The following is a 14173-nucleotide window of genomic DNA, read 5'->3' as shown; positions in this document are numbered from 1 at the left end:
TTAGATAGTGGAAATTACTCATGTGTCTCAAGTTATTGAGTCCCACGGAACACATTTTATTTAGAGCTATATTTACAGGAAAGTACATATAGCATTGCTTGAGATAACCATGGCTTTCCAGTGTTGCAAAACTGGTTAAAATTTCAGATATGGACCTTCTCAGCATCAGCAATTACATTCTCTTTTGCTGTAGTCCATGGTCCACTTAGAGAAGGCTATTCTTTTCTTATCATGACTCCAAAATACATTAGTTTCAATACATCAGTAGAGTGTATCTTGTCTCACTGTTTCAAGGCAGGCCACTTCAAAAGCAGGTGGTAAAACAACCACCTCCCCATTATGCATTGTAGTAATCTAACCTTAATATTATGTAGCCTGGACAATTCAAACCCATGGTTACTAGGTCCAGATTTACAGTTTCATGAGGGACTTCGTTCAATTCCCATGTTGGAAATCTGATTAACCAAATGTAATCAAAATCCATCCATGATCATCCGTGATCCATTCATGATCACCCTCTCTCTCTATAGGCAGATGGTCTTAGCCTTTTCTTTACATGGCACCAAACTATTTTCCTTCATGACCCAGGCACTTGGCCGTGAAGTTAATATTTACCCTGAGTATATTTGAGAATCATGGTTTGAGATCTGAACCACTAGGTGTGGAGCATTGCTTCTAAGAGTTGTTTTAGTGTATATAAAACTGTATATTGAATCTGAAACTTGCTGATGGAATGAAACAACTTTTTTAGGAGGGGAAGGTGTGTTTTTAAGAAGCCTATTCAGGAAGTATTTACTGTAAACAAGATTGTGAATAAGGAGGGAGGGAAATCAAGCACCAACATTTAGATAATACTAAAATCAGTATCTAAAGCAGATAAAGATTTTGCTGAAGTGTGGTCATGCAAAATGAAAGGAACAATCTATTATTAAAATCAATTGTTAGTTTACCACCAACTTCAACGAGAAGTAAATGGCACCTTCAGAATAACTGATTTGGAGTAATTACCAGAATAACAGCCAATCTAACCCCAACCAGCATTAGATTTATTATAGGAAACAGAAGGGAATTACCTCGTCTTCGCCCATAACTCCTTGCTGCATGTAAACAAAGGACAAATGGTAAAACATTTGGAAATACAAATATAATGTAGGGTAAGTGATTTGTGTGTATACCAAATTAAGTCTGCAGTGATTGTTTATGATGTGCATTTTTACTTTCATTTGATAATGAGCACCAGAGACACTTCCTATGCAAGTATGAAAATGGTTTGGATAATTTTATTTAAATTTTAATATTTTAATGCATTATAAATTCTGTTTGTATTAGTTGTAACAAATATCACACAATGCGTGTAAATATTTTAAAACTGTGTTTCCCATTTTCAGCTTTCAGGATGGAGTATAAACAAGATGAACAGAACTTTACTCTTAACAGAGAGCACTTTGATTCTTTTCAGTGTAGAAATATGCAAATGAATCTGAGAAATGTCCTGACTCTTGGGACATTTTGTACTTCTTTTGCAGTGGTAATACAAATACTATAAGCTATGACCTTCATTTGCCATGAAAACAGCTGGAAGAAAATTAACTCAAAGGCTTTTGTCTCAAACAAAAGACTCCTTTTGATCTTAGATTAGTCTTGCAGATAAGTAAAAAAAAATCCCTTTGCCTGGCAACTCAAGTGTAACAGAATCACTGCTGACTTTTTTGCAGTTTAAAGGCTGAGTGTTTCACATAAAGCTGTAATAGAAGTCCTGATCTCTCTCTGGGCCCTCTACTCTGGCCAGAAATAGCCACATGACATTATTGTGCCAGACTGTTCTCTCCGATTTTTAACAGTGTGGAAAAGTAGCATGCATAGGTATGGAAACCTTGGAATGCCACTGCCTGTGTCAGTAATAGAGCCAGGTCGTCTGACTTTGGATAAAGGGAGCTTCTTATGGACTAAAAGTCACCCTAGCCCTAACTCCTACTTCCAGCTACTCTCACAGAAGAACTAGCATATGCTGTGCATGCACTTACTTATTTTTTTAAAAAAATATACACAACTTTTCACCTCATATGGGTTTTCCAGAGAATAAAAATATACAATATATAAAATTTTAAACACTCATTAAAATATTAGAGAATTAAACATAAGAGCAGCATTCACAGTGCAAACAGCTGACTGTATGGGAGTGACTCATGTGGTTCAATTCAGGCATCAAGCAATGGCTTGAGGTACCGGTAGGCATATTTTAGGACCTAAGCCACAGTATGAGCTTCTGCATGTTCAACAGGTAAACAGCTGGTTTACAGCTACTTGTTTGCTTTCATTTCTTAGTATTTACATGCCATCCTCAAAGTTCAATCGATTCTTACTACATTGCTACATTGACTTCACTCCTGTCAGTATCACCCCGTGCAAAAAGTCTCCCCCTCCAATATCATCAACCATACATGTATGGTTTCCAAAGATTAGCATCCAAGTACAAGTGTATTTACTACAACTGTATTTCCTACAATTGTAGAAAAACAAAACAATTAGCGTAAATAATTGTTCAAACTACAGGTAGAACAAAACTTGTATTTCCGTTGAATCTTGCAATAAAATACCAGGGTTTTATATATGTATGTATACATGCACATAAAAGTCTTCAAAATAGAGAAATCCTCCTCTGGCAGACTGGAAATGTCTCTAGTATTCAATCATTAAGATTACAGGCATTTTAGAAATTAAAATACCCACAATATACAGTGTCTAGCAGTGGCATCTTCCCAGGGCAGTGGCAATGTACTTGTTGATACAAGGGGAGAGTGGGGCAAGGTCAGGGCAGCTCTGGATTCATTGTGCAGCTGCTGCTGCCGCCACCACCACCACAGAACTTCCTTAACGTCTCTTGCAAATACCTGTTTTTTGCTGTCTGGTGTTGAGAGAGCGATATCCTTTAGAAAAATCTAAATTTCTTGTTAACGCTTTAAAGATTTCATGTAACAAAACTTGAGGGGAGAATGGGAAATGATTTATCCACTAGGAGTCGGGGAGTAGAACTGTAAATTAGTAGCAGTATTCCTGTTATTATTGTTATTAACTCTTTTTGTAGGGCCTGCAAGACAGAGCTGTTCCGCTTGGCCTTTGGACTGACTCAGTCTGACCCTGGTGTTACCCTCCCCTAAGGTTTTATCCCTCAGATATTTAAATGAGATTCCACTTGTAGAATCCTAATTTTAAAATTGAATTTTAACATTGTCTTTCATCTGTATTTTTAATTGAATTGTTTCTTTTTATGTTTGCTTTGATATTCTTGTTGTTAGCCGCTCTGAGCCTGGTCTTGACTAGGAAGGGCGGGGTATGAATAAAATAATAATAATAATTATTATTATTATTTTATGTGTGTAATGGCTGCTTGCTAAACACAATAAACCAAACTGACTGACTTAGGTGGAATCTACACACATAAAAAAACATTCTAGAAATGCTTTTTTTTAAATAAAAAAAGCATTTTAAAAAATACATCAAATTTTCCATAATGCTCACCATCACCATGTAGTGTCACATTGTATATTGCACTAAAAACACACTTAAAACGTTTTGTTTGTAGCTCTATAGCTGAGTCTAACTTAAACTCTTACTGTATTAAGGCATAACCTTTCATGACCTAAGTCACCCTGATGTGCAGCAGGAGAGGAACAGCTGTTTACACAACAGCACCTGGGTGGCGTCAAGACACTGTAAACTTTGAAAGCTACTTGGTTTACAGGAGACCTCTCCTGGCAATGAAACAGAACAGGAGACAACTGGAGAGCTTTAGCTTGGGAGGGCATAAGAGTACATAATTGGGCTTGCTGTGCAGCAGCAAGGGCAGCCTTCTTTGCTGCCTCCATCATGCCCTCAAGTTCATTAGTAGTATCCCCATGAACTCAGTTTTAGAGACACTGGAAGCCCACTGTGCCATTTTTTTTGAGTCACTTTGAGGATAAAATTGCAGACTTGAATGCTGCTGCTGATTCAGTGCCTGTTGATATGTCTAATGAACCTTCTTGTGTGCGTGCACACGAAAGCTCATACCAAAATAAAAACTTAGTTGGTCTTTAAGGTGCTACTGAAAGAATTTTTTTATTTTGCTTCGACTCAGACCAACACGGCTACCTACCTGTAACTAGAACCTTCTTGTGTGATCAGTTTTACCGTAGTTGTTGACACCTGCCACCTGCAGCTGTGCAGCAAATCTTATGCTCTTTTGACCCTTGCCCTTCTAGGTCATGTACTAGCCATGGCAAAATGATTGGGTGGATTCAGAGCAAGGGAAATGCTTCATTGCATGACAGAGTGGTCCACATTATCTTGAAAGAGATGATGGTGGAAGCTCTCCTTAAAGAATAACTACCTTCTGATCATTAAATTGCTCAGTTGGCTAGAGCATGGTGCTAATAATGCCAAGGTTGCAAGTCAGATCCTCATATGGAACAGCTGAATATTTCTGCATTGCAGGAAGTTGGATTAGATGATCCTCAGGGTCCCTTCCGACTTTACAATTCTATGATTCTATGAATACACCTTTTCTAAGCAAGGTAATTAAGAGGATAGTGGTAGTTCAGCCCTCAGCACTTGGCATGCCTGACCCTGATACTCTCACAATTAGTCTATTGTAATGTACTACATGTGGGGCTATTCTTACACTTTTTTTGGAAGCTGCAGCTAGAGCAAAAAACAGCTGATAGGGTGCTCAGCAGGACAACAGTTCTGAAAGATATGCACTGGCTTAATATTAGCCACCACGTTAGGTTCAAGGTCCATTTGCTAACATTTAAAGCTCAAAACAACTTGAAACCTGGGTACCTAGCTGACCACCTCCCCCATTAAATCCAAGTTTTAAAGTTCTCAGAGGAGTTCCTGCTGGGCATTCCATAATCAGTCGATTGTCACTTGGTAACAAAATGGGAGCAGGTCTTTGATAGTAACACCTTTCTAATATTCGTTTAGCCAAGCTTTCCTGAACTCCAAATCCTAATTTTTAAATTCTTTTCAGTTTTACTTATGATATAAAAAATATGTTTTACTGAATTGTTAGAAAGTCTAATTTGAATGTTATTGTTTTATTGCTACATTAATATTGGGGTTTTCCTGAATATGAATTATGTAAACAGTTTAGATACTTATTTATATAAGGTAAAGGTAAAGGTAAAGGGACCCCTGACCATTAGGTCCAGTCGTGACCAACTCTGGGGTTGCGCGCTCATCTCGAGTTATTGGCCGAGGGAGCCAGCGTATAGCTTCCAGGTCATGTGGCCAGCATGACAAAGCCGCTTCTGGCAAACCAGAGCAGCACATGGAAACGCCGTTTACCTTCCCGCTGTAGCGGTTCCTATTTATCTACTTGCATTTTGACGTGCTTTCGAACTGCTAGGTTGGCAGGAGCTGGGACCAAGCAACGGGAGCTCACCCCGTCACAGGGATTCGAACCGCCGACCTTCTGATCAGCAAGCCCTAGGCTCAGTGGTTAGCCCACAGCGCCACCTGGGTCCCTTATTTATATAAAGCGGTATATAAATTCTATAACTAAATCTCAGCTGCACAAGCAATAAGGCCAACTCAGTCTACTGAATGGCTTGGTTGTCTCACAAGTGTTTGTGGGGCCATAAGGTGCCATGCTTTCTTCAAAGGTTGGGAAGGAATGGCCAAGGTGAACACATCCTGTGGCTCACTTGCTCAGCAAAGGAGGAAGACAAGAACTGTTTAACCCTATCCCCTCCATTGTGTATTTATCTGTCAAGCACTGTATGAAAAGATGTTTCCACATTATATCCAGAACAGAAAGCTGCAGGTTTTCTGCTTGCAATGTACCGTAGCAGAAATGTTAAGAGTTTTCTGTTCTATATTTAGAAGTGCAAGCATTTCACATTTTACAAATGCAAGAATAAGGTCAGCAATATTCACAAAAAAATCTTAGCCCTGCATCTGAAATTATTGTCAGGGGTTTTATAACTACCAGAACATTCATAACGTAGAGCAAACACGTATTACTAAGAGGTAAATTGAGAGAAGCTCATCTATTTCTCAATTGTGTGCTAAAGTACATATTTAGGGAAGTAGGTTGTAAATATGAAATAGTGCTATTTCAAAGAAGTCATTAAAAATTTGCTCCTGTCTTTGAAGCTTCTCTCTTTGGGGTGTGGCGGGGAGTCTACTTTTTAAAAAATATGGTGGTATTATTGCTCTTAAGCTTCTAATGTCCTGTTTTACATTGCTGTTAAGTCTGTGAAGTCATTTTTTGTATAATTACACACCTTAAAATCTCGATTACTCATACATACATCACCTAGCTAAGTCATCACAGAAAACTGTAACTTCAGGATTATGTCTAAAGTTTCTCACTTAGAAACAAACACCTTTTAAGTTTGCACTCTGTAATGATCTTGTGATTATGGGGCTAGAATCTTTTACAGGTATTATTATGGGTCAAAGAAGCACATTGCAGAGATTTTCTATTCTACTTCATTACAATTTCTAGTCAGTGTACTCTATAAATAACTAACAAGTTTTCATAGTATGCAAACATTGATTTATTGTTCTTAAAGAATACATACACTCACAAAAATTGCAAATATTTAAATAGTTTGAGATGAACAAACAACACACCTGCACCAGAAATCTTAAATATAAACTCTGAAACGTGGAGAAGGAGAGAAGAAAACTATAGCAATGTGATTCTATAGCTCACAGAAATTTATTCCCACATTTTTTGCCAACAAGATTTTCAATTCACCAGCTATTCCAATTAACTATCTTGAGTGCTACCTTGGTAACGGAAATATAAATAAGCAACACAAACACTATGGTTTTCCCAATAGTGATATACAGAAGTAAGAGCTGGACCATAAAGAAGGCTGATCGCCGAAGAATTGATGCTTTTGAGTTATGGTGCTGGAGGAGACTCTTGAGAGTCCCATGGACTGCAAGAAGATCAAACCCATCCATTCTTAAGGAAATCAGCCCTGAGTGCTCACTGGAAGGACAGATCCTGAAGCTGAGGCTCCAATACTTTGGCCACCTCATGAGAAGAGAAGACTCCCTGGAAAAGACACTGATGTTGGGAAAGATGGAGGGCACAAGGAGAAGGGGACAACAGAGGACAAGATGGTTGGACAGTGTTCTCGAAGATGCGAACATGAGTCTGACCAAACTGCGGGAGACAGTGCAAGACAGGAGTGCCTGGCGTGCTCTGGTCCATGGGGTCACAAAGAGTCAGACACGAGTAAACGACTAAACAACAACAACAACACAAACACAGACGAAAAGCCTTACTTAAGGCCTCTAGCATTTTATCACATATTAGAGTGCATGTCAAGAAAAAACAACAACAACCACATATTTATTAATACAACAATGGTAGAAAACCTAACCACTTGGTAAATTCATATCAGGGAATAATTTCCAGCAAAAAACAGCAACAAAAAACACTTTTAATCTAGCAGATCTTTACTATTGAGTGGTATTTCTAATTCTTTATTTCAGCAGCTGACATCTGCTGCTCAATCTCTAGAAGTTCTGGAATTCCAACATCTAGATTGCACTTTTTGTAAATATTCATCTGATCTGGAAAATGCTTATGCTGGTTTAAATTACTTTTGGAGAAAATCTTCAAATACTGCCATTTTAAACACCATTTGTACAGTTTGACATGCATACTAAGTACTGGACTACCAACCTGCACGATTACCAATAATTAGATTAAAATATTCTGCACGCACACACTTGTTTGTTTGAGTTTCCAAGGTGATCAAGGTGGTATACATGGTTTTCCTCCTCCCCATTTCATCCAATAACCCTTTGAGGTAGGTTAGGGCGTTAGGCTAAGAGATGGTGGACTGGCCCAAGGTCACCCAGTGAGCTTCATGGCTGAGTCTCTCAGGTCATAATCAAACATAATCTAACCATTATTTTATATTGCTTAGTTTCTATATTTTGTTTATGGGTTTAAAAGTTGTGGGGTGGGAAATTCCTTAAAAAAATAAAAAAATAAAGTATCTAATATTTACAACATACTGTATTACCTGATTTTTGCAACATCCTATCAATTCAAATATCTCTCCCATGACTGTACTACAGTATGTACTACAATTAATAATGAAAAAAAACAGATCTGTGTATGCTCCTATGGTCGTGGAAATTCTGATTTGTTTTTCCATTTATATGAAGTACGGTATTCAAACGTGAATCAATCACTATTCATAAATGCACGCATGGCAAATGCCTTCACTCTATTGTCTAACAGCATAATTATATGCATGTTTATTCAGATGTAAATCCCACGGATTTCATTGAGGTTTAGTTCCAAGCAGGCCTGCAATCCTATGCACCCAAGGAGTGTTTTAAATCTAAATCCTTTTAGTAGCAAACATAGGAGCCAGCTCCTAGGGGTAATGGGGGCTTCAGTCCCCACAATAAAATGTTTGAGGGGGCCAGGCTCCCACAAAGTTGATGGGCATTCTCATTCAAATTGTATGTGTGCATAGAATCATAGAGTTGGAAGAGACCACAAGGGCCATCCAGTCCAACCCCCTGCCAAGCAGGAAACACCATCAAAGCATTCCTGACAGATGGCTGTCAAGCCTCCGCTTAAAGACCTCCAAAGGAGGAGACTCCACCACACTCCTTGGCAGCAAATTCAACTGTCAAACAGCTCTTACTGTCAGAAAGTTCTTCCTAATGTTTAGGTGGAATCTTCTTTCTTGTAGCTTGAATCCATTGCTCCGTGTCCACTTCTCTGGAGCAGCAGAAAACAACCTTTCACCCTCTTCTATATGACATCCTTTTATATATTTAAACATGGCTATCATATCACCCCTTAACCTTCTCTTCTCCAAGCTAAACATATCCAGCTCCCGAAGCCGTTCCTCATAAGGTATTGTTTCCAGGCCTTTGACCATTTTGGTTGCCCTCTTCTGGACATGTTCCAGCTTGTCAGTATCCTTCTTGAACTGTAGTGCCCAGAACTGGACACAGTACTCCAGGTGAGGTCTGACCAGAGCGGAATACAGTGGTACAATTACTTCCCTTGATCTAGATGCTATACTCCCATTGATGCAGCCCAGAATTGCATTGGCTTTTTTAGCTGCTGCATCACACTGTTGACTCATGTAAAGTTTGTGGTCTACCAAGACTCCTAGATCCTTTCCACATGTACTGCTCTCAAGCCAGGCGTCACCCATCCTGTATTTGTGCCTTTCATTTTTTTATTTTTTTTTGCCCAAGTGTAATACTTTACATTTCTCCCTGTTAAAATTCATGTTGTTTGCTTTGGCCCAGTTTTCTAATTTGTTAAGGTCATTTTGAAGTGTGATCCTGTCCTCTGGGGTATTAGCCACCCCTCCCAATTTGGTGTCATCTGCAAACTTGCTCAGGATGCCCTCAAGCCCATCATCCAAGTCATTGATAAAGATGTTGAATAAGACTGGGCCCAAGACAGAACCCTGTGACACCCCACTAGTCACTACTCTCCAGGATGAAGAGGAGCCATTGATGAGCAGAACCCTTTGGGTTCGGTCAGTCAGCCAGTTACAAATCCACTGAATGGTAGCATTGTCAAGCCCGCATTTTACCAGCTTCTTTACAAGAATATCATGGGGCACCTTGTCAAAGGCCTTGCTGAAATCAAGATAGGCTATATCCACAGCATTCCCTTCATCTACCAGGCTTGTAATTCTGTCAAAAAATGAGATCAGATTAGTCTGACATGACCTATTTTTCAGAAACCCATGCTGATTTTTAGTGATCACAGCAGGGGTCAGCAAACTTTTCAGCAGGGGGCCAGTCTACTGTCCCTCAGACCTTGTGGGGGGCTGGACTATATTTTGAAAAAAAATATATGAACGAATAACCCAGAGATGCATTTTAAATAAAAGGACACATTCTACTTATGTAAACATGCTGATTCCTGGACCGTCCGCGGGCCGGATTTAGAAGGCGATTGGGCCGCATCAGGCCCCTAGGCCTTAGTTTGGGGAACCCTGGATCACAGCGTTCCTTTCTAGGTGCTCACAGACCGTTTGCTTAATGATCTGCTCTACAATCTTTCCTGGTATTGATGTCAGGCTGACTGGGCAGTAATTGTTTGGGTCCTCCCTTTCCCCCTTTTTGAATATAGGGACAACATTTGCCCTCCTCCAGTCTGCTGGGACTTTGCCTGTTCTTCAGGAATTCTCAAAGATTACTGCCAGTGTTTCGGAAATCACCTCTGCCAGTTCTTTTAATAGTCTTTGATGTAGTTCATCTGGCCCTGGAGACTTGAATACATCTAAACTAGCCAAGTATTATTGTACTACCTCCTTACTTGTTCTGGGCTGTGTTTCCCTTGCTGAATTATCTGCTCCATATTCTTCAGGTCGGGCATTGTTTTCTTTTTTGGAGAAGACTGAGGCAAATAAGGCATTGAGGAGTTCTGCCCTTTCTGTCCCCTGTTCGCATTTCACCATCTTCTCCTCTAAGTTACCCCACTGTTTCCTTGTTCTTCCTTTTGCTACGGACATACCCATAAAAACCCTTTTTGTTGCTTTTAACCTCTCTAGCAAGCCTGAGTTCATTCTATGCTTTAGCTTTTCTGACTCTACACGTGCTGGCTATTTGTTTGAATTCCTCTCTGGTGGTTTCCCCCTTTTTCCATTTTTTTGTACATATCCCTTTTAAATCTTAACTCAGTTAAAAGTTCTTTCCGCTGTATAATAAACTCCAGAAGAGCATGGTAACTCCCACCTAATGATCCTGCCACTTCTACCCCACTGACCAGGTCACCACTATTGGTTAGGATCAGATCTAAAATGGCTGATCCTCTTGTTGCTTCTCCCACTTTCTGGACAATGAAGTTGTCTGCAAGGCCAGTGAGGAATCTGTTTGACCTTATGCTCTTGGCTGAGTTTGACATCCAACAAATATCAGGATAGTTGAAGTCCCCCATTACTACTATCTCACTTCCTTTTGAATGCTTGGCCATCTGTTCCAGGAAGGCTTCATCTGTGTCCTCAGTTTGGCTTGGGGATCTATAGTAAACTCCCACAATGAGATCACTGTTATTTCTCTCTCCCTTACTTTTGACCCAGATACTCTCAATATGGCTTTGAAGTTTTAAATCCTGGATCTTTTCACAGGTATACACATCCCTGACGTATAACACTACTTCTCCTCTTTTCCTGTTTGGTCTATTTCTCTGAAATAGATTGTATCCCTCTATTACTACATTCCAATCATGAGACTCATCCCACCAGGTTTCAGTGATGCCTATTATGTTGTATTTAGTTTGCTGTACCAAGAGCTCAAGTTCATCTTGTTTATTTCCCATGCTCTGTGCATTAGTATACAGACAGTGAAGACCATTGATCATTCCCCCATGTCTCTTATTTAAGTATTTTTTCATCCCACCACTGAGTCTGCGTGCTGTTTGCTCCATGTGGTCCTTGACATTTGGGTGATCATCTTCAGCACTTGGTAGACTCCTACCTTCAGGACCACTATCTCCCTCCTCCACATAAGTCAGTTTAAAGCCTTCCTGATGAGGTTTTTTAGTTTCATGGCAAAAATATTCCTCCCAACCCTTGTGAGGTGCAGCCCATCACTTGCCAGAAGTCCATCTTCAAGAAACTGCAGATCGTGATCTAAGAATCCAAACCGTTCCTTCTTGTACCATTTGTGAAGCCAGTTGTTCACTTCCCCTATTTTTCCCTCTCTCCCTGTGCCACGTCATTCAAGTGGGTGGACAGATGAGATGACAATTTGTGCATTTAATTGCTTCAACTTCCTGCTGAGAGCCTCATAATCACTTTTGATCTTCTGAAGGCTATGGCTTGCAGTGTCATTGGTTCCCACATGGACCAAAAGGAAGGGGTATTTGTCAGTGGGTTTTATGATTCCTTGCAGCCGTTCTGTTACATCTTGGATCTTGGCCCCGGGGAGACAGCACACCTCTCGAGACGTCTTATCAGGCCCACAGATCACTGCTTCTGTACCCCTCAGTAGGGAATCCCCTATCACCACTACAAGCCTCTTCATAGGCTTGGTCGGGATTCTTCCATGTGCTGTCCCTTCCAAGGTTACCTGCATATTCCCGGAGGACTGACTTTGCTGCTCTTCTTCATATTCCTGATCAACTGTGATGAGGGAGAGATTTTCAGATGGAGTCTGTTCTTCGTCTTCCATGTTAAGGGAGAGCACTTCAAATCGATTGTGTAGTTCTAAACACTCAGAGTGATCCCTGGGCCTTCTACTTCTATGAGTCACATTCCTCCATACATCTGGCTCCTGTGTTGGGGAACTGACCTCCTCCTCAGGGATGTCACTTGTCTCCTCCTTGGTGCAGACAGTGTGCTCTGCTACATCCAAGAAAAGCTCCAGCTCTTTAATTCTCTGGAGCATAGATACACGGGCCTGAAGTTGCTGGACCTTGTCTTCTAGTAGGGCAATCAACTTAATTGTATGTGTGCACTGCATCATGTGATCGATTATGTGGGCTGGGGCTTACCTGGGCCCCCACAATATTTTATTCAAATTGGCACCCCTGGTAGCAAACACAATTTGCAGGAAGCATCATTACAGAAAAGCAAGCTTATTTCAACCATGTAAAGTAAGTGTGTCAGACGACAAAATTTCAAATGAATTGTCATATATTGGTAGAAAATAAAGCAGATGGAGGAGGAAAAGCATACCTGAAAGATAGAATTAGTAAATTTTGGTTTCTGTTTTTTTTTAAATTTTAACACCAGTAGTTTTATATTGATTTAAGTTTCGTGGGTGCTAGCACAAAAAGGGTTCTGTGAGCAGCAAAAATAGAGAAACCAGTACTCCACATTGTTGAGCACTTCCACACACAAAATGCACTGGATAAAACGATATATAACATACTGTAAAATTAGCTACTACTTTTTGGAAGTGGAAGATAGCCATGGTTCTCAAAAAAGCTGGTTATCTTTTATTATTTGTGGATTATTCAGTAACAGAATGCAGTGGTACATAAAAAATTAAGCTTACTATGATAATAGAGAATTAAACTGCTAGAAGACTAGCTCTTACCATTTAACATTAGAAGATTGTCAGTTCCTGGATGTGGGTAATTCAAACGACCTAAGAACAAATAGTTGTAGGATTTTAGCCATTATATTCAATGGAAAAAAGAAGATGCGCAAAAATGCTTAATATAAAAAATAAACAATTTCTTATTTATACCCCACTTCTCTGCCTGGGTTTCCCCAGCCACTCTGGGCTGCTCCCAGCAGAATAGTAAAAACACGTTAAAACATCAAACATTAAAAACTTCCCTGAACAGAACTGCCTTCAGATGTCTTCTAAAAGTCAGATACAGTGGTACCTCGGTTTAAGTACACAATTGGTTCCGGAAGTCTGTACTTAACCTGAAACGAACTTTCCCATTGAAAGTAATGGAAAGTGGGTTAATCCGTTCCAGACGGTCCACAGAGTACTTAAACTGAAGCGTACTTAGAATCATAGAATCATAGTTGGAAGATACCACAAGGGCCATCTAGTCCAACCCGCTGCCAAGCAGGAAACACCATCAAAGCATTCTTGACATATGCCCGTCAAGCCTCTGCTTAAAGACCTCCAAAGAAGGAGACTCCACCACACTCCTTGGCAGGAAATTCCACTGTCGAACGGCTCTTACTGTCAGGAAGTTCTTCCTAATGTTTAGGTGGAATCTTCTTTTTTGTAGCGTAACCTGAAGCAAACTTTCCCATTGAAAGTAACGGAAAATGGATTAATCCATTCCAGATGGGTTTGCGGAGTATTTAAACTGAAAGTACTTAAACCGAGGTATGACTGTAGTTGTTTATTTCTTTGACACCTGAAGGGAGGGCATTCCACAGGGAGAGTGCTACTACCGTGTTTCCCCCTTTTTAAGACACCGTCTTATTACTTTTTTTTCTCAAAAAACCACAGGGTGGCTTATTTTTGGTGGGATGTCTTACTGGTACCGGTATTTTTATTACGAGTCTGAGGGAAGGGAGGTGTGTGCGTCCCTGGTGCAGCCCTCTCTCCCCGGCCCTGGGATGTTCGCGAAGGGCTGCTCTCTCTCTCCTCCAAGGTGGGGACTCACTTAATAGCAATCTGCTACACTGGAGCTTCTTAAATCTAAACCAGTATAATGGAATCTATCTGTGTGATACAGTCCTAGCAGTAGCCTATACCT

General features: G+C 40.2%; 1 protein-coding gene across 5 annotated transcripts in view; it reads right to left on the bottom strand.

Annotated features, from left to right (window-relative positions):
- CPEB2 (cytoplasmic polyadenylation element binding protein 2) overlaps positions 1–14173 on the bottom strand; it is a 71742-nt gene that overhangs the window by 18565 nt on the left and 39004 nt on the right. For 3 of the 5 annotated variants that reach the window (XM_060279078.1, XM_060279074.1, XM_060279075.1), the window contains exons 4-5: positions 13042–13092; positions 1074–1097 (exon numbers count right to left, since the gene is read on the bottom strand). In XM_060279078.1, coding sequence (XP_060135061.1) covers positions 1074–1097; positions 13042–13092 — 75 coding nt within the window. The remainder of the gene's footprint in view (positions 1–1073; positions 1098–13041; positions 13093–14173) is intronic. The other 2 variants (XM_060279076.1, XM_060279077.1) reach the window with 1 other exon arrangement.

This window comes from Zootoca vivipara, chromosome 9 (genome assembly GCF_963506605.1).
Source record: "Zootoca vivipara chromosome 9, rZooViv1.1, whole genome shotgun sequence".
In the NCBI taxonomy this organism is placed as follows: Eukaryota; Metazoa; Chordata; class Lepidosauria; order Squamata; family Lacertidae; genus Zootoca; species Zootoca vivipara.
Note: the sequence above shows the minus strand (reverse complement) of the source record. Positions and strands in the feature narration are given on the sequence as shown.